The sequence below is a fragment of the Juglans microcarpa x Juglans regia genome, chromosome 8S, assembly GCF_004785595.1.
Source record: "Juglans microcarpa x Juglans regia isolate MS1-56 chromosome 8S, Jm3101_v1.0, whole genome shotgun sequence".
Classification (NCBI taxonomy): Eukaryota; Viridiplantae; Streptophyta; class Magnoliopsida; order Fagales; family Juglandaceae; genus Juglans; species Juglans microcarpa x Juglans regia.
The window spans coordinates 6,742,985-6,764,660 of record NC_054609.1 but is presented as its reverse complement, the minus strand read 5'-3'; the positions used below and the strand labels follow the sequence as shown (position 1 = coordinate 6,764,660).

Sequence of the window (21,676 nt, the reverse complement as noted above, 5' to 3'; positions counted from 1 at the left end):
GTACGTTAATTGTTTGTTTAATTATCTTATTTTTGTTATTTTAGTTTATTTAGTTATTTTATTATATTTCAGGCAATTTTACTTGTTTCAATTATTTTTTTGTGTACTATTTCATTTGTTTTATTCCTTTTGTCTTATGATATTTTATTTTGTTGGTTTTATTTTATTTTATTTTATGTGATATTGTTGTATTTTAATTAATTTACTATAATTATATTTTTAGTTTGTTTTAAGCTGATAGTGGGGTTAAGGGTTACGCTATGGCAGGAAAATGGTACGACTAAGAAGGCAAGCTAATGAGCCCGAGGATGAATTACCGAGGGGTGATGGAAATTATGCCATGGCAAGGGCGTTGAATAGGATGACGGAGTTTCTTCAGCAGAATTTTCGTCCACAGCAAGGAGAGCAGTACAGGGCGATGCAGGTCGGGTGCACCTATGAGCGCTTCTTAGCGCATAGGACCCCTGCTTTTTCTGGTGAAGTGGATCCATTACGGGCTAGAAGGTGGATTCAAGATCTGGAAAGAACGTTTGAAGTCTGTGGATGCATTGAGGCCCAGAGGGTATTATATGGGAGCTATATGCTGCAAGGTGAAGCGGCGAATTGGTGGGAGACCAAGCGGTCACTTTTAGAGATGGAGTTGGGATCCTTGGCTGCTGTGTCTTGGCAGCGTTTTAAGAAAGAATTTGATGATCGATTCTTTCCTGTTTCGGTGAGACGGCAAATGGCTCGGGATTTCAATAATTTGGTTCAAGGAGACATGACTGTCGAGCAGTATGCAAGGAAATTTATGGAGCTTGGACGGTTCGCTCCTCACCTCATTGCTACTGAAGAGATGCGGGCTGAGCGTTTCCAAGAAGGGTTGCGCCCTCAAATCCGCAGGCAGGTCGCATGTCTGGAAATCCAGAACTTTCAGAGGTTGGTCAATGTGGCCTCAATTGCTGAGTGAGAGCGAGGTGCTGTGGTAGGTTCCCCTCCGGGTAAGAAGCGACTGAACGTTGATGGTGAAGGGAGCAGCTCCGGGTCGCCACAGAAGTTTGTGCAAAGGATCGGGGCCAGAGCGCAGGCAGCTTCCGGTATACGTATTGGGGGTCGAGCTCCAGTTTGTGGTAGATGTAATAGAGCCCACGAGGGCGAGTGTCGTCAGGGTTGGAACCAGTGCTTTGAGTGTGGTCAGACAGGGCACTTTGCTCGTGAGTGCCCTAATTGGACCCAAGGAAATCAGGGTGGTCATCGCGGTGGTAGGACTAATCAGAGGCAACTAGTTCAGGCTCGGGTGTATGCGGTGACTCCTGGTAGTGCTGGCGACGAGATTCCAGGGACTCAGGACGCTGGAGTTATGGCAGGTATGGGTCTAATCTTACCTTTCGTAATGGATGCCATGTGTGGTTTATTCTTGGATTTTGGAAAGTTATGCAAGCTGTACCCATGCCCGTTAGGTGTTGGAGGTTGTGTGATTTTCTTAAGAGTGTTCTGGTTGTATTTGGTATCCTGCTTTAGAGTAATGTTTGGCCCTACAAATTTCGAGGACGAAATTTTATTTTAAGGGGGGAGGATGTAACACCCCGTATTTTAGTGTATTTTTACTGAAGGATTATTTTTTTTTATTGTTCAAAAAATTTATCCTCTTATTTTAAAATTGGTTGGATTTTTAGTAAGTTTATTTCTATGATTTTAATTTGGTGAAAATTATTTTTATGTACTTTCCAAATATTTATTTATTGTTATGCATTTAAATTGCTTTTAATATTTAAATTAATTACTGTGGGATTTAATTATTTCAATTTGACTTTACCATTACGTTTAAATTATTTTATTTAACTTGTGGTTTTAAAATCATCTCCGTTGGATCATTTTTGTGACCCAAGTTATGAGGATTGGACCTCATTTCTTTTCCCCTCTTTTTCTTTCCTCTCCTTTTCTTTTTCCTCCCTTTTTTCTTTTTCTCCTTATTTTTTTTCCTTCGGTTTCTTCTCTCCCGCGCGATCTCTCTCTCTCCTCTCCTCCGCCTGTTTCTAACGTCCCCTCCCAGCGCCGCTGTCCGTCGGCGGTGGTCGACACCGCCCGGTCCCTTGCATTCCCCTGCCGCCGGCCGTCCTACCCCACCAATATCACCTCTGTTCGTGCCGCCGTTAGCCCCCACGAAGCCGCGGGCCACTTTCACGCTAGTGCCGCCGTGAGCCAGCGGTGGCCTTCACCGCCCACCCTATTGTGTTCCCCTGCCGCCGGCGACCTCACCCCACCAACCTCACCTCCATTCGCGCCACCGTTAACCACCAGTAGCCCTTCAAGCCGCGGCGTCACTTTCGTTCCAGCGCCGCCGTCGCGCCACCTCCGGCCACCATCTTCACACCACATCATTCTCGACCTCTTGGCAACCCATTGGACCCAACCCCACCTCCGATCCGTCACCGGTGAAGCTCCACCATCTAAATTTCCGATTTGGGCATTTTGGTCTTCTACCGCCCATTTCGCCGCCACCCACGGCAAACCACCACCACCATTGGCTTCACCGACCTCCCTAGGCCCTACCCTATCAATCTTGGGTCTTCGTTTGCCTCCGTTTGAAAGTTGGTATTTGTGACCCACGGCCACAATGTATTTTACACTGTGGTGTTGCTCAAACGTCGCCTTTTTCAACTTCGTGATCTTTCGGAAATTGTTATATTGCACTGTAAGTATTTTCCTTAAAGAACTTTCGTGATTTAAATATATTTTTGCACTAACACATATTATCTGTGAATTGGTTTGTTTTGCCGGACTGAGTCCAAGGAGTTTCGGGGGTCGGATGGATTGTGGACGGAGTTGTCTGTTTGTTTGCATTGTGAATTGTGGTTGTTGGTTGTTGGTTATGGCTTGTTCATGTACATCGCATATTGCATGCATGATCATGTTTGTAAAGAAAACTGGGTTTTCGCATGATTGCATACATGTTCATGTGTTTATTGGAATTGGATTCTCATGTGAGTAAAAGGAAAAGAGACTGTAGGGATGGTGGTTGTGTCCCGCCTGTGATTCCCGCCTACAGTGCTCTGTTAAGTATTCATTGTGTAAAGGAACTGTAGGGATGGTGGTAAGCAGGGATGGTGGTAGAGTCCCGCCTGTGATTCCCGCCTACGGTGCATGCGATAGGGATGGTGGTAAGCAGGGATGTTGGTTGTGTCCCGCCTGTGATTCCCGCCTACGGTGCACGCGGTAGGGATGGTGGTAAGCAGGGACGGTGGTAGAGTCCCGCCTGCGATTCCCGCCTACAGTGTCCGATAAATGGGTTGTTTGTGTGAATCATTTTCTGGAAAAATGTTTTACGGATATTTTGGGCCAAAATGGGATTTTTGGCATGTGTTGGAAATAATAATTTTTCTAGGAAAAATGGTATTTTATGACTAAATGTATTTTGTCGTATTGTTGGTTGCATTAATGTATTTTTATCCCGAGAGTTGTTTGATTTATACTTACCTGTGGTACCATTTTATGGTATCGCAGATTTGATGCAGATGATGATGATGAGCCTTAGCTTGGCTCCGTTGGAGGAGTGATCTGGGATTGCTCCTGTTTAGTGAGTTATGTTTTTATCAATTTATGTATTTACCTTTTGTATTATATTTGGGATGACTGTATATTTTTAAAGATAAATTGTGTTGAATATTTGTATTTAAATTTCTAATACTTAGTTGACTTAGTTATATTATCCGTTGCGACTTTTATTGTGCACATTTGCATGTTGCACACATACTTGAGCACATTTCGTTGGGATGCATGACCGTGTTGTCATCATCCTGACGTCACGATTCCCTTGTTTTTCGTATGTGGGAGTCGGGCGTCACACGTACAACTTAAACGTTCGAACGTTTAAACTAATAATTTTAGAACTTAATCAGTATGCGCACGGGAGGAAGCGGATCATTTCTTCTTCTCCCATGCGCGCAACAGAGAGAGAGAGAGAGAGAGAGAGAGTTGGGTTAGAGAGTTAGAGAGAGTTGAGTTTTGGTAAGAAAAAATTTTTATTTCTTGTCTTTATTTGAATTTTATGATATTTATACAATGTGTTTTTGTGATATGGATTTGAAAAATTGTGATAATAATATTTCAAATCAAGTAATAACAAATAAAAGTAACTCTTTAAGAATTATAATAATTAAAATTATTGTATAACCATTGAAATTTAAGAATGATAATTAAATATTGATTATAATATTTGAAATTAAGTAATAACAAATAAAACTAACTCTTTAAGAATTATAATATTTAAAATTATATTATACTTATTTTACAATTTAAGTATAACAATTAAAATTATATTTTAAGAATGATAATAATTAAAATTATAATATAACCTTTAAAATACTCTTCAATAAAAAAGTCTTGAAACTACTAAATAAGTAGAGTTTGAATATGTAAATATACTTATTTATTATAAACTAAAGAGAAAGGAAATAAGGATCAAATAGATTCTTATATAAAAATTATATACTTATTGTCTATATAAGTAAATAACTCACTCAATTAAGTATAACAATTAAGATTATAATTGTGGAATGATAATAATTAAAATTATATAATAACCTTTAAAATTATATATAACAATTATAATTTCTAAATTTTGGTCTAATTGCTTGACTGTCATAGTCTCTTCGGCCTTGACAGTTGTCAAGGTCGGACAGTTTGTGACGGTTAAGTAATTAGACTAAAATTTAAAGAGAAAGGAAATAAGGATCAAATAGATTCTTATATAAAAATTATATACTTATTGTCTATATAAGTAAATAACTCACTCAATTAAGTATAACAATTAATATTATAATTGTGGAATGATAATAATTAAAATTATATAATAACCTTTAAAATTATATATAACAATTATAATCTCTAAATTTTGGTCTAATTGCTTGACTGTCATAGTCTCTTCGGCCTTGAGAGTTGTCAAGGTCGGACAGTTTGTGACGGTTAAGTAATTAGACTAAAATTTAAACATTTCTTCAAGATCATTCTCCCTCGTTGTGTACAAGACACGAAACGTAGGGTCACATAATCTTCCATCCCTCTTTAGTTTAACAATATGGAGATATTGTTGTATGATTTTTTGCTAGATGTGTGTGATATTGCATAAATACCCTTAGACCCGTTTGGGAATCAGTGTACATTTATGTGTCCACTGATTCCTGAATTGTCCAGTGTGGACAGTTTGAGATTATATTATCTGTATTGCACATTTTTGTTACTCGCTACTTTCCACGTTTAATATGAAGTTTCGATGTCTTCTTCTACTGTTCTTCGGGTATACTGTTCGTAGGGTCACAATCCCGATATTTGAACATGTATACTTGGAGAATTATGGGGAGATGCTGCCGAAATTTCTACTAACGTAGAAATTAGTAGAGTGACGAGATTTGTGCAATATGGAGAATATAATCTCGAATGGGATAAGACCAACTACCTTATCAAAAAAGTAATGAGAATTGGAGCATGACATGCATATGAATTTTCAATGTACGTGTTATTAATATATAGATGTTTTCAGAAATGGACAAAAATTGGATGCATCTGGAAGATAGACTTGGAAAGGATTACGTACCCTATGCATGTGGAGTAAGAATTTTTATTGATTTTTCACGGGCTTCTACTGATAGTCGTGGTCACATTAAGTGTCCATGTCGAGGGTATAAAAATTTGTGTGCGATAGGATTGGATGAAGTAGAGCGTCATATATTTGTGAACAGTATGGATCTGGGGTATACGCGATGGGTACTGCATGGTGAGCCGTATGAAGGGTCAGCAGATGTATTGGTCGATCATCACAATTATTTACGGCACATGGATGATGATTATGAGCATGATGAGATGGAGGAGATGTTGGGTGACATTGGAGCTGGGATGTTTATGGATGAGGTTAATGACAATGCCTCAACTAGTGGATCAGGGACTGATTATGAAAATTTCCCTTCACTGTGGGAAGATGCAAAGCGCGAGCTTTACCCAGGTTGTACAAAACATTCCAAAATGTCGTTTATTGTGAGGTTGCTTCACATTAAATCATTGTGTGGGATGTCGACGAAAGCAATAAACATGGTATTGGACTTATTTAACGAGGTGCTTCCCGAAGGTTCTGCATTGCCTAAGAACTTTTATGAAGCGAAGCAGTTGAGAAAGGGATTAGGATTTGAGTACAAGTCCATACATGCATGCAAGAATGATTGTGTATTGTTCTGGAAGGAGAACGAGGAGAAACAAGCATGTCCTGTATGTGGAGAGTCGAGGTGGAAAGGTAAGAAAAACGTCCCGGTTAAGGTGTTGCGGTATTTTCCCTTGAAACCTAGGTTACAAAGACTATATATGTGTAAGAAAACAGCTCATGATATAAGGTGGCACGAGGAGAAAAGAGTTAAGAATGACGGGTATATGAGGCATCCAGCTGATTCACTTGCGTGGCAGTCTTTCGATAATCAGTATCCAGAGTTCGGGTTAGAAGCTCGGAACGTGCACCTGGGACTCACAACCGATGGATTCAACCCTTTTGGGAATATGAGTAGAAGTTATAGCACTTGGCCCGTGGTATTGATTCCGTACAATCTTCCACCATGGAGGTGCATGAAGGCGCTAAACTTTTTGTTAACTTTACTCATCCCTGGCCCTAGATCACCTGGGAATGATATTGACGTATTCATGCAGTCGTTGATTGAAGAGCTGAAAGAGTTATGAGAAACAGGGGTTAGAACTTATGATGCATCTAAGTCGACATCTTTTCAGATGCATGCTGTGGTAATGTGGACCATAAATGATTTTCCGGCGTATGGGAATCTTTCCGGCTGGAGTACGAAAGGGAAGTTAGCGTGTCCGACGTGTAATAAAGAAACTGCTAGTGAGTGGCTAAAATTTTCTCAGAAGTTGTGTTTCATGGGTCATCGACGTTATTTACCAGCAAATCATGCATGGAGAAGAGAATGTGCCAAGTTTGATAGGAGAGTAGAGGATAGGATTGCATCAAAAGAGTTGTCTGGAGAAGAGATAGTGGAACAACTGCAACATGTTAGAGCGAACAATTTTGGCAAAGGTCGGGGAAAGAACAAGAGAAAACGAGCCGTACCAGAATTGAATTGGACAAAGCGTAGTATTTTTTTTTGACTTGCCGTATTGGTCGTCATGCAAGTTGCGACATAGTTTGGATGTAATGCACATATAGAAGAATATTTGTGATAATATACTGGGTACATTGATGAGTATTAACAAAAAGACGAAAGACACGATCAAGACGAGGAAAGATCTTGAGAGAATGAGAATTAAACATAATCTGCATTTGATGGTGGAAGGCAACAGGGTGGTCATGCCGCATGCATATTTTACGATGACGACGGAGGAGAGGATGGATTTCTGCAAATGGTTGCAAGGTGTGAAGTTGTCAGAGGGTTATGCTTCAAATATTAGTAGATGCGTGAGTCCTGATGATTGGAAAATCAATGGATTGAAAAGTCATGATTGTCACGTATTTTTGCAGAAGTTATTACCTGTGGGAATTCGTGGGAAGCTTACATCTAATGTACGTGTGGCCATATCTGAACTATGTATGTTTTTCAAGGATTTGTACGCTCGGGTAGTAAATCGAGATGTGTTGTCGAAATTGGAAGAAGACATTGCTACTATACTATGTAAATTCGAGCAGATCTTTCCACCATCATTTTTTGATGTCATGGTCCATTTAGCAATACATTTACCGCGAGAGGTACTTCTAGGTGGACCGGTGCAGTTCCGTTGGATGTATCCAGTTGAAAGATATTTGGGTCGATTGAAGCGCACTGTTGGGAATAAAGCCAAAGCTGAGGGTTCAATAGCAGAGGCCTATATACACGATGAATGGTTAACATTTTGCTCTCTATATCTTCGTGGTGTTGAGATACGATTTAATCGTCAAGAGCGAAATGCTGATCTTGCTACTCCGCCTCCTCGTGAGCTATCAGTGTTTTTCCAGAATGTACGACCCTTGGGTGCACAAACAGGTTACGATTTAATTGATGGAGAGTTGGGTAAAGTTCGGTGGCATGTGCTAAATAACTGCCGAGAGATTGATGATTATCTTAGGTATGTCATTTCATTTCTTTGAATAATTATAGTTTTCTTTAAATTAATTAGAATTGTTGTGCTCAAAATATACTTCTTTTGCAACATGTTATAACAGTGACCACATGGACAAACTTAGGACGGAAGGTGTAGAAAATATAGAGGCAAGACACGAGGAAGAATTTCCCGGATGGTTTGAAGAATGTGTATGAACTAAAATTATATATATGTTATATTGTGAAATTTTTAACTCTGGATAATGAAATAATAAATATATACTATTTCAATTTATAGATTTTGGAACAACGTGCTCGTGATCTCGGATCAATTTCTTCTGAATTGTATGTATTGGCCCGTGATCCCTCAAATAGAGCACTTCGATATACTGCATGCACGGTTTGAGGTTATAGATTCCATACTTTGGACCATGAACGTAATAGAAAAACTCAAAATTGTGGTGTGTTGGTCGAGGGGAGTCATGAAACAGATGATATTAACTATTATGGTGTCATACATGATATTATCAGATTGAAATATCTGGGTGGGTCTGTAACATATGTCTTTAAATGTCATTGGTGGGATCTAGGCGGTGGTCGGGTTTCGATACATAAGGATAATCACTTTACGAGTCTTAATACTGCATCTAAATGGTACGAAGATGATCCATTCGTATTGGCTTATCAAGCTACCTAAGTCTATTACTTGATTGATCCAATGAAAAGTGCTGATGAAGATAGTGGGGAGATAACTTGGCGAGTTGTACAAAAATTTGTTCCTCGAAATATATATGAAGCAGGAACGGGTGCAGATTACGAGAATAGTGGAGATGAAGATGACACTCCGATTGTTGAGGCATACCAGGATGGAGAGGGTATTAACTTGTTTGTTGACCTCAGTGCACTCGAGTTGCTCCCCTTGTGTAGAGATGATGTCCCACCCGTACATCTCGACCCGTCTGTATTAAATGATCATTCAATTCAAGTCAGTGAGGAGGAAGAAGAAGAAGACGAATCAGAAGATGAAGACGAATCAGAATCCGGGCAGGAGGTGGATAAAGATGATGAAGAAGAGGTGCATGATGATGATGAAGATGTTATTGATGGAGATTCTGAAACAAGCATGAAAAATTCATCTGAAGAATAAAAGTACTAAATATTTTATTCATATAGGTGACTATAAAATATCTTGAATTTCATAATTTCTTCTAATTAATTTTCTTTGATATAATTAATTATTTTCAAGAATGCCGCCAAAACGACAACGAAGAAATGTGCCTTCGCCAAGTCCAAGTCCTGAACCCACTGAGGACTTCCCACTTGAGGAATCCGTTCCTGAAGATCAAGCTAACAAAGAAGAGAACAACAGCTAGTCGACACCTACCAGTAAGGAAATATTGTCGTTGATAATTATATATATAGTTAATACTTTTTTCTCAATAACTATATAATTATAATTATAGTATATCTATTATCATGTAGTTGATGCATCTGCACGTCGCGGTCGTGGCTATACACGTGGAATCTCTCTTGAAAAAAATAGAAGGCATGGTAAACTGAAGATCACAATTCTTGATAATTCCACTGGAGGAGTGGATGATAGTGCAGTAGCGCTTTCCTCCTATATTGGCACAGTAGTTTGAGCTTATGCTCCATTTTATGTGCGCTCATGGCGAGATGTTCCGAATGAGATTAAGGAGCACATTCGAAGTCGTGTGCTGGTGAGTTTACTTTTCAGTACATTTTTTTCACCTAGATTAATATATTATATTTTTTACCTGATTCCCTTATTAGGATGAATTCGACCTCGACTTTGGCCGTAGCGAGGATTTGAGAACCGTGAATGAGTTGATGGCTACACTATTCCGACGTCACAAAGGACGATGTCATGACCACTTCAAGAAGTTTGAGACGTTGGAAGAGGCTGCGCAGTCTCCTTTTCAGCAGATGAAGTTAGATGATTGGAGAAAGTGTTGTGATCTTTTCGCATCTCCAGATTATCAGATATTTTACATTTATATCTTTTAATTATTTACATTCATATTCGTTTTTTATATTATATGTATACATATTACAATTAACATTTTTAATATATTTTGTAGCACCTGAGTTCTACAAATGCACAGAATAGATCCGTTCTGACTGTCCACCATCGTGCCAGTTCAAGGTCATTCCACCGTTTTGTTGAAAAAATGGTAATTAAAAAATTATAGAATTCATTTATTTTCCTGATATTATTTCTGATAAGTACTAATATTATCTTTTTAAAATTGCTAATATTCTCGCTTTGTTAGAAACGTGATGATCCTGAAAACTTTTCCCTCATTCATGTCTATGCTGCTGCTCACACTAATGAGCATAGTGAGTGGATGGATTTTGTCGTTGCAGATAATTATATAAGCAGTGTTAATTTTGTTAAATAAATTATTTATATAATATTTTAATAGTTTATTTCTTATTTCTATTTCTTTTAATACGTTACTAATTATTTACGATCATTACCTTTTAAATTGCAGAGCAAAATGTTGGAGATGCAGTCGGCTTCTGAGGAATCCTCTCCTAGTGACATAGACATATTCACGCAAGTGCTCGGGCCGCAGTTTAGTATGGCAAGAGGTTTAGGACGATCTATCAAGCATAAATGTTCATCCTCCTCAACCTCATCGGCTTCACAAATTAATAATCTTACGGCAGATTTAGAAGCTGCACGGCGTGAGAATGAGTATATGAGGTCGAGACAACAAGAGTTAGAGTCTCTCTTAGAACGACAGTCTCATTTAGAGACGCGTTTGCAGGACCAACAGAGAGACCAGGAGGAAAGAATACGCAGTGAAGTGCAAGAGCAAGTGCAACGGGAGATGATGTGCAAATGGAACGTGTTATGTCGTTGCAACAGAATCCCCGTGGGCGAGGGAAAAAGAAGAAATAAATTTTATCAATATTTCTGACTAGTTTTAATATCTAATTTTGTACTTTTATAAGACATTATTACTTGTTAATTGAGTATGTAATATGATACAATTGGTATAATGTTTTTAAATCTTACGAAATTAGTATTTCTGATCTGTACGTTCGAATGTAAATAAAAATCGTTCGAACGTTGGTTCACACTGTAACAAACGTTCGAACGTAAATACAATTGAATCGTTCGAACGTTAAACTATACGTTCGAACGAACTCACGCTAAAACGAACAAACCGTTCGAACGGTAAAGCGACTAACGTTCGAACAAAGAACTTGCATTCGGACGCTCCTTCGTTTACATTCGAAATAACGTCCGAACATTAAACGCGCTACGTTTGAACATTTACGTTTACGTTCGAACAAATATTCGAATGTTTAATGTAATTAACGTTCGGACGCATTAACATTCGAACGTAAATTTGATACGTTAGAACACGATATCCAACGAACGTCAACTTCTCTCATTCGAACGCCAATCGGTCGGGTATAACGTCCGAACGTTTGATTTTACGTCTGAACGTGATTTTCTGTGACAATTCATAACCGTCACAAAAAAAGAAACGTTCGAACATTGTACCGAGCGGAATACTTCCAACCGTCACTAAAAATATTTTTTGTGACAGTTGAACAGTAAACCGTCACCAAATGTTTTCTGTGACGCACTTTAGGTGACGGTCATGGTGACGGTTTCAAACCGTCACCAAATATGTTTAGTGACGGTTTGCCATTTTTTTTGTGACAGTTTTCTCTGTCACAAAACACACATTCTGTTGTAGTGGGGTCGTGTGATGAACAGTAGCATAGTTCAGATGATACTCTGTGATTATCACATTGCACGTCTTTCGCTCCTATCTGATGACCCATTTCTCCATTGCCGTTTATATCTTTTTGCCAATGGGAAAAGTCGTTTAACATTCCATTTTATACGGTAAGGTTCCTCTTGGTTGTGAAAATAATTGTGTTCATATGATACCTCCAATCCTATTGGATGTATAGGAATCATTGTTTTATTTGTGTACCCTTTTGTTTTGTTCTGGATGTGCTGTGGATTGGCCAATGATTATTTACCAATTTAGACAAGCATATGTCTGAATCATTTTTTGTTGACAGACTAATCTTCTCTATGAGGCAAAATTCTCCTTTGACTCTTCTCTTCCCTTGAAAACAACCCTATTCTTGTTATAGATGGATTTGATGATGCATCATGCTCATATGAGGGATTCTCTGCCTTTGTTTTGTTTGGTTGACTTCAGTCTTATTCTTTACAACTTCTATAAAGCACTAACTAGGTATGGTTAATGTAGATGATTTCCTTCAACACGTTTTATAATGCTCTACTATTGCGTTATTCATAACAAAATGTTTGCTAATGCTCTTTTTCTTTTTATCGTATTAAATCTTATCATGTATTCCAACCGCACATTGTGCTTAATACACAACATTATGCAAAACTACAAGGCTATGATCATGTAGAGATGATATACAATGCTCTGCAACATGGTGCAAACTAGTTTGCTGCTGAATTTGTCAACTCTGTGACTCTTGGTTCACAAAAACTGAGTGAAAAGGAAAATGTTTTGACTGAATTTGTCAACTCTGTGACTCTTTGTTTTGATTTCTTTTGATTACACTTGCAATTTTAGGCACATTGCATAAGAAATAGGTTGAGGAAACAATAATTTTAAGTAAAATATAAATTATTAATTAATATAAGAAGTGTATTTGTAAAATATAAAAAAAAAATTTGTAAAATAATATTAAAATATATAATATTATATTATTATTTTTACTTTAAGATCCAATGTGGACTCAACTAGTCAAAAGTTAATACTATAGCTAAAACTTAAGATTCTAGTCAAATTTTAGATTTGGCCATGGCCAATACTCTTAGTAGATACTCCCCACACCCGAACTGGCTTCTTGATGAATACCAAAATGATTATTACTCGAATACAAAATACTGGCCGATTTTTATTTATAAAAAAACTTACATTGAACAGAATATGAATAGAAATAGGCTAATTATTGTAAAAATCAAATCAAGATAATAATTAAATCAAATTCATGATTTGATATTATCTCTAACAGTGTAGTCATCAAGAACTCTTATCCCTACCTAGTAGGAGAGCTCCAGAATTAAGATAACCCGAGACTAAGATAACAAAGACAGAAGGCAAAATGAGCGTAGGTGCAATAAAGCTTCGTGAATGTCCATGTTTCCACGAAAACGCATTATTTAAGGATTATTGAGGTGGATCATGTCTTGGTGATATGGTGAAGAAGCGAATACAATTTCGTGAAAAGACTTTCCCCTGGAGGGGAATTTCTCCTAATCCATGACGTATTCGATCGTTGAATGACGAATTCGTCAATGATCCTCACAGTACTTAACGGGTCCTTGTCCGGATCAGCTGCTTCCCATTGGCTGGGAAAATCTCTATTGTAGCTCAACTTGTTTGGGTGTTCATTTTGCTCCGTCATCCATCGACGATCTAAATTCCAGTCCAGTGGGACCTATATATATGACACGTGTAAAGTTTGTTGCGATGACGTGTATTATTTGAGTGATTACGTTGGAACTTGTTTTCCCTATGGACTAACAGGAAAAATGATCATAAAAGTGAATGAATATCGATGCATGCATGCATGCATGGTTCTTTACCTTATCAACTGCAAGGGTGTAAACATGAAGATCGCCATTAGAGTCGATGTGAAATCGGGTGAAAGCCTTGTAATCGGCAATCCTAAGAGAGGAGAAGGCTTCGTCATAATGCAAGTCTAACCAGTTGACACAGATGTATAGATAGATTCCAAACACATATGAAACTGCAGGGGTTGACAAGAGCCAGAAATAAAGGAACACTGAGCCATAGTAAAAAATGGTGTCCAATCGAGCGAGAGATGCGATCCCATTCTTGCAAATATTGATCCGTGTGACAGCCATGAGCTGAGAATACATGATTTCCAATGAAATCATGATCATGTGTCTTAGTAATAAAGAAAAAGAGAAAAGCAGCATTTATTTTAAATATTTCTGCAACAGGAAGACGTTTTCTTACCTCTGGCACATCAAATGCAAACATGAGATTCTTGACATATGTAGAATAAAGGTCAGAACTCCATTGTTCTATACCAGCTCGTGTTCCATTTGAAAGACCAAAGTTCCTACTTTTTTCTTGTGATTCATACCATCGATATAAAGAGTGATACCCTGGTTCAAAGAAATAACTTTTCTTTCACAAAAAACTCAGATGCATAAGAGATCCTTGTGATATTGAAAATGACCAATTGTTATATATATGTAAACACATATATTCCTCTTTTTACAACATATAAAACTATTAAGAAAGAAAATGATGGAAACAAACCTGAAGTTCCCAATAGTTTATGGTGGACAAGCACCCCAACACCCAGTTCCAGCACCAGCATAAGAATTAGAGCTGCAGAGAGATGTGCAGAAACATGAAGAATTCCAATCGCTACCCTTTTCTTCCATGACACTTTGGAGGGTGTGAATGCCACTGCCACGACTACCAACATCATAGCAGCTCCTAGAGAAACGTAAGAGTGTTCCAGCATGTATATAAAAGCATTCCACAGCGTACGGAAACAGGTTCTCCAGAAACCCAACTTGGAATCTACTTCAAAGACGTGATCAAGCTCACACTAGGCCCCAAAAAAGAAGACCATATCAGTCATATGGATGCTAAATTTAGGGTAAATTCCATTGGTTTAAATAATGGGAAATTACCTGTGGGATCATAGAAAAGACCAACATATAGTACATAATGCCCCCAACAAAATCAAATTGCGAATTCTCCTTTCGAAATTTCCAAATATTTCTAAATCCAAGCTGAAGTAAATGAAAACGAAAGTTATGAACAAGAAACAAAAGATAAAAATGTTATCAAACTCGAAATTGGTATTGACGAGGGATCCATAGAAGTAGAGAATTAATTACCCTCCTTGACGTTTCTTTGTCTGGATAACTAGCTCCGCACTGATAGGAAACCCCATGCGATTCTTTAAAATCACCAAAAACATGGGTGGGATGCAAGAATGCTCCGCCACAACCATTTACAAGCAGATGTTGTGCATAAACTAAATCATTCGATTCAGGTACCATTGAGTGGCGCATATAGTGATGTATGTCCCCAGCAATTCGAAGCTTACACCTTTCTTTCAAAATGTTACAGATCAACTCTGACAGATTATCCCTTTCGACATCAGTACCACTTTCGTACCAATCAACAAGCCAGTCCGGTTGGTGTGTCATTACGATCACAGCGTCGTTTTTTCCGATCTTATCAATTACACATGATGTTTAGACATTAATGTCGTGAAATCAACAAGGTTATGAAACAGAATCTGAACTGTCAATGTCTACCTATTTGGGTCTAATCATATGGCCTCCAAAAAGTTAAGAATTTTAACTAACAGTACCCTGGCACAGGTCGATCGTATTAAATCCAAAATGACCATTCGCAATGAGAATGTGTCCGTTTCGTGGCAAATGGTTATTTTGGTCACAAATATATATATACTTTGTAAAAAATAAACAGGTTTTTGTACTACAACTAATTATCGCAAAACGATAAACACTTGATTGGTGATCATCTTTTCATAACTATTTACGTGATAATCATGGGCTTTAAATTAATGATATTTTTATAAAATAACTTATAAAAGTGTCTTAATTTTACAAAAATACTCTCATTTTAATACATGAATATTCTGCAAATTAGATCAATTGTGAAAAGAGCTCAATGTCTATTAATTAATTATTTCTACTGCAAAAATAATAAAACAGTGATTGAGAAAGAGAAACAAGAAAAATACCCTTTCCCTTGCAAGATTTGAAAAGAATTGGAATTGGTAGGTATCGATATCACCATCGAGTGCAAGATCAAGACCGAAAATCCACCATCTTTGAGGAAGTTTTACAGCGAAATAAGACGTCTTCTGAGGCATATACCACCCGCCCAACCACTTCTTCTCACATATATACTTCGTAAAGGTTTGAAGACCATCAAACCAATCTGTCACCCCCAAAATTGAGAAAATAATATTACCATAAACACAATAACGTACGTACAGCAAGAAGCATGCATTATTGGGGATGTGCATGTATATTTGTGGTGCATGTTTATTTTGAGAATGTAATACAAATAATTAAATAAAAATAATGATTTATATTAGAGAAATGATAGTTGTAGTCGTGAGTGCGCAAGTGTCGCGCAATCACTTTAAAAAAAATTAATAAATACGGGATCTACATAAAAAGATAATAATTTTTTAATAATAGACCTTACTTTTTGAAAGCGACTGCACGGCGTTTGTACACTCTACATGAATTGCATGTAGCATTACTCTTTATATTATATCCTTAACTGTTAAATTACGTACGAACTCACATGCATGCATCTTACATCGCCCAAAGAAATATGGGAAGGACAAGCAGTTAATATATAAAACATGCATAAACATGGAAAGAATTTCAGAAGAGTCTCAAAATCATAAGAGCGAGCTAGGATCAACCATGGTTTCCGGGAATAACAAAACACTGAGGTCCAACATGACCATGATCCCGCTTATGATTGTTAGGCAGTTGAAGAGCATCCTCGAAAGGACGTAAGAAGCGCCTTTCATATGTGTCTTTTGACGGATTAGGGTACCTATAAATAATAGAAGCAAATTCTTTATTAAAAACAAAATGAGGTAATCATGTCTCTAACATTGATGATATCGTGCGACAAAATGAGTACATACAACATATATATATATATATATATATATATATATATATGAAGTAATGTTATATACAATCTTAGGATGTGTAATTAAGCTCTGCGTACTGTAACACTCCAATAGAAAGTCCAAACCACATGACTTATACTCCAAGAGCAGTGCTACTCTACCGCCTGAGTAGCACCGCTCAAAGTGACCACTAGTTGAAATTAGCTTTTTTATTTTTTTTCAATTTTTTTATTCATATTTTTTATCATTTTAAAACATTTTAAAAAAATATAAAAAATAAATAAATACACTAATAGTTACTTCCTTAACCATTAAGTAGAAATAAAAATAAAAATAAAAAAAGTGTCAAAATGAGGTGTTAAACTGGCATTGAATTTCATACTCCAAAAAGAGCAAGAACTTTTCATTCCCAAGCAATGTGGGATCTCATATAGTACCTACCCTTATCCTTATCATATTGGGTATCACACGCACTCCCTTTGAAGATAAGCTGATTCACTTAATATGTGCTGGATTTTATATGTGCTGAATTTTATATTTAAAAGAGAAATAATTTATACAATCTCGCAAGTCTCGTGCACTGCTTTAAAAAAATGATAAATTTATAATCTACATGAAAATATCTAATTTTTTTAAGGATAGTGCATATGGGTGAGACTTGCAGAATTTAAGACCATATCTAACCTTATTCATCCTACCAATTGATCGGTAAAATTTTTTTTGAATGGTTAGTACCAAAGTGTCGAACTTACGCAAGATCCCCTCCAATGAGTAGCAAGTCTCCTCGTTTTAAGGTAAGCTTAGTGCCATTAGTGCCATTACAACGAATGGCACGCTTAGCAAGTAGACGTGTCACAGTGTAAGCTGAATTCCCACCATCGCCAGTATCAGCCATGAAATCGAACCACAGTTCATCCTTTTTACTAAAATCATACAAAAGATTCTGTTGATCTTGGGCTCCACGATTCTGTTCTCGAGCTCCATCTTGAACTTGACTCGTTACTGCCTGCAGATTAATATATAGAGGAGAAAGGGGGCGGTAATGCTCAAGACAAATTAATATTGAAAAGAAGTGATAATAAATTTGTTGCTGATTGTTCCCTACACTAAGTAGCATATATAAATTAACAAGCTTAACCTTCTAGTACTCCTATATATGTATTAAGCTTTTTTTCAATAATCTTGATAAAAATATTGGTTATTAATTTGATTTTGGTTATTCATATCAAATCTCCACATTAGATTATACATTTATTCATTATATAGTAATGAATAACTAATAATTTCAAAAACATTTATTTATTTTTAATTATTAATTTATTTTATTTCATCATATTTTACTATTCTACCTATTATATATTAATTAGTAATCATATTCTTATTAAATTAATATATCACTGAACTCAAATTAATATACCAATTATGATTAAATATGTGATAGCAAGAAATGGAGAGAGAAATAATTAATCAAATATGTATTTGATGTATGTACAGTAACCTTTAAATTTAGAAAAACTTTTGAAAGTCACTGTAGCTAAATTCTAAATATATTTAGAATTTAGCTAATCCATTGTGAGCATATTTTGCTCTCTAATAACTAAATACTCAATAGATTTAGCTTTTATCTGATCCAATGAGAGTGCTCTTACATAGAGATGTGATATGCATGGTAAATATATTTGAAAATCAGATCTCTTGATTTGATAAATATGAAAATCAAATTAAGATAATATCAAGTTAAATTTTTGATTTGATGTTATCTGATCTAACATCACTCTCAATAAGATCATGAAAATGCTGTTGATGATGAAGTCAATGACAATCGGAATATTAAATCTTGAGTTATGGCAATATAGGAAACAAAATATAGAAGATGGAAAGATTTTATTACCAAGAGCTAGCTGCTTCGTAAGGAAAGAAGTTACATATACCTGCATTATACGCAAGTCAAAGCGACCTAGGAAGATATTTACTGACACCAGGAGGTCAAAAACAGTCTTGTAAAGGTCAGCTGAGGTTCTGCGATAAATAGCAAACACCAGAACAGAGATAACAACCACTTGAAAATCTTATTAACAAGGCCAACCTCGGGAAAAAGAGTTCTTTTGGGAGCAAACAAATAAGAAAAGATGGCATAGATCTGAGAATTGTTATCGTCACAAATAGGTTTTATAAAAATAAATTTATAAATTGATGTAGTTTCATATGATCATATGTTAGATTTATTTTAAAATAATTTTATAATCTAATATATTACATTAAATTATATCAATTTATGTATTTATTTTAATAGTTAAAGCATACGTACCCTGAATACCAAGGAACCATATCTAAAAAATAAGGCTTCTCAGAATCTTGATCCGATGATCTGTCAAACAAATTGATTATATATAAATCACTCAAACCAGGCCAGACATCAAGGCAAGATGCCTTAATAATATTCCATGTATTATCTACAAGCTGACAGTACTCACGTATTTGATTCTCTCTTTTGGTAATAATGCACGTAAATATTAAGGCCTATAAACAGGGGCCATGAGACGTGGGTGTCATATGATATTTGACTCTCTGTATTTCTTGCAGGCCCCTGTAAAAAAAAAAAAGGAATATGTACGTAGAGTAATCAATACGATATAAATCGACGTATATTATATATATATATATATTTATATATTTATATATATGTATAATAAATAGTTTTCTTAACTAATAAACGATCTATTAAATTGGTGATGTGATGTATCTTCAATTCCTCATATTTTCTGTTGCTGAAGTATATATGATGATGACAAATTGAGTTCACTTATAAATTATATGGCATATTGATTCTGTGTTGGGTCTAAATACACACGGCAGACAGGGAAAGCTGCAGGCGACTAATAAGAAAACTTGACTGCATAACGAGCGAGGAAAGGATAGCGAGCCGCTAAATCATATGGGTTGTAGCCGTACCTCGATATGAATAGTACCGTTCGTATACCGGATCCAACCACAGCAGGCTATACTGAAAATCTTCAAAGCATGGAAAATTATTCAGAGGTACTTATAGAGGAAAACCGTACGTACGTAGAACTGAATTATCTAAAATCAAGATCAGTTCTGATCCTCTTCAGGAGTACTTACTGCAGAATGTTTGAAAATGTTCCCTAGGTTCCACTTTGGAGCCTCAAGTTTAAAGAAGTACGCGAGGCGATCATAAATAAAGAGGAATACGAGAAGACGCAGAACAGAAGAGGCAAAAGTTGTCAAGAAAACAGACATATCGTAAAAGTTATCCCTCGGCTGAGGAGGAAGATGATAGAGAGCTGCTACTAAAAGCCAGTACAAATACCTGCAAGAGCATAAATCACGATTGCAAATATCTTTTTATATATATATATATATATATATACATATATGCATATATATATATATATGTATATGTGTATATATACACGTGTGTACCTCGCGTCGATAATATAATATTTTTACTGCATGCTAATAATGGTGCATATATTGTCACATGGTGAATACATTATTAATACATCATTTAAAGTAATTTTTAAATGACTTGGCAGTTGGCATCGTGTGCCATCATCAAATGCAAAGAAACGAAATTTATATCATATATTAAGTGAAATGAGGGAGTGAAGATCAGGATTATGATCTCCACATGTGTACTGCACATGCAAACACATATAATATATGTCTTTCATGTACGTGAGTGCACATGATTTCCACGCATGCACATGAAAGACGTACCTACATCATGTCTTTCATCTAGTAGTCTATGTTTTGAATTGAAACATATATATATTTAGCTTTAATGCAAGTACCAGATCCATATTAGCGCTAGGCAACAGACCCTTACGAGCTTCAAGTTCAATAATTAATATATAATATGTGTGTGTATTGGTGCATGTTCATGTATATAATATATAGAGACAGATCAAGTGTTACAACCGCAAGCAGATCTCACAAAAGTAAATTTACAAACTGACATAATGTCATATGATACGTAGGTTAGATCTACTTTCTAATTAAGATAACTCTACATTCTAACGGATTATATCAAGTTACGTTATTTTGTATATTTATTTTTGTGCATTTTAAGAGATATATATACACACACACGTATCTGCACATGACATGAAGAAACACATGCATATATATATATATATATATATGCATAAAATCTATACAAACACATATATATAATTAATTATAACCCATGTCTTTCAATGTAAGTCATATATAGAAGGGAGAGTGATGATATTTACCACTTATTGGATCGGATCCAAAGCTGTAAAAAGTAACCCAAGGATATGCTTATAAAAAGTGACAGCCAGGATATCTGCCTGCAAAAGTGTGCATTTTCAAAGGAAAACAAATAAATTATTGGCTTTATTACCTCCCCTACTTTATTATTGCATGTACACACATTCATAAGAAAAGGACACAAACATGACATAATGCAAATGCGTATGGCTGTTCACTCTTGCTCCGAGGATACACACATTTTGGGGTCACAACTTTTGTGTGCATCTTTCACCCCTATGGTCGATTTTGAACAAAACCGGTACTAAATAAATATATATATATATATATTTATATATATGAATTGAAATGTATATTAACAATGCAATCAAATGCATACATAGAGAAAAGGTTATTTATCAATATCTTTCTTATAATCATTATCATTCTTTTTATGGTATCGAATTAATGATTATATAGAAGATCGATAATTAAGTAAAGATTGATATATAATTTTCCAATCATTTGACTATCACGTTCCGTGAGAAAATAACGTTCGGTGCGAAGAATGAATTAAACCTAAGTATCAATAAAAATAAAATAAAATAAAAAAGTGATCAGAGTAATATTGTTTACCAAATATTGTTGGATGCGATCCATGGCAGGCGTAGGGA

The 21,676-nt window shown here is 36.1% G+C and overlaps 1 protein-coding gene and 1 non-coding gene across 2 annotated transcripts; one reads left to right on the top strand and one right to left on the bottom strand.

The window, feature by feature from the left end:
* The first annotated feature begins 11,785 nt into the window (after positions 1-11,785).
* On the top strand, positions 11,786-11,873 carry LOC121245148. The gene has a single exon (XR_005936560.1). It is a non-coding gene; the product is annotated as a small nucleolar RNA snR60/Z15/Z230/Z193/J17 (small nucleolar RNA).
* Positions 11,874-13,145: 1,272 nt separating this feature from the next.
* On the bottom strand, positions 13,146-20,027 carry LOC121244176. The gene is made up of 13 exons (XM_041142205.1): positions 19,890-20,027; positions 19,241-19,353; positions 19,075-19,134; positions 18,698-18,785; positions 17,519-17,772; positions 16,548-16,684; positions 15,849-16,048; positions 14,971-15,312; positions 14,761-14,862; positions 14,378-14,675; positions 14,069-14,220; positions 13,672-13,956; positions 13,146-13,523 (listed from the first exon to the last, which is right to left on the bottom strand). The coding sequence occupies exons 1-13, from the start codon at positions 20,025-20,027 to the stop codon at positions 13,266-13,268; spliced, it is 2,427 nt and encodes an 808-aa protein (XP_040998139.1). The 3' UTR covers positions 13,146-13,265.
* Positions 20,028-21,676: the final 1,649 nt, after the last annotated feature.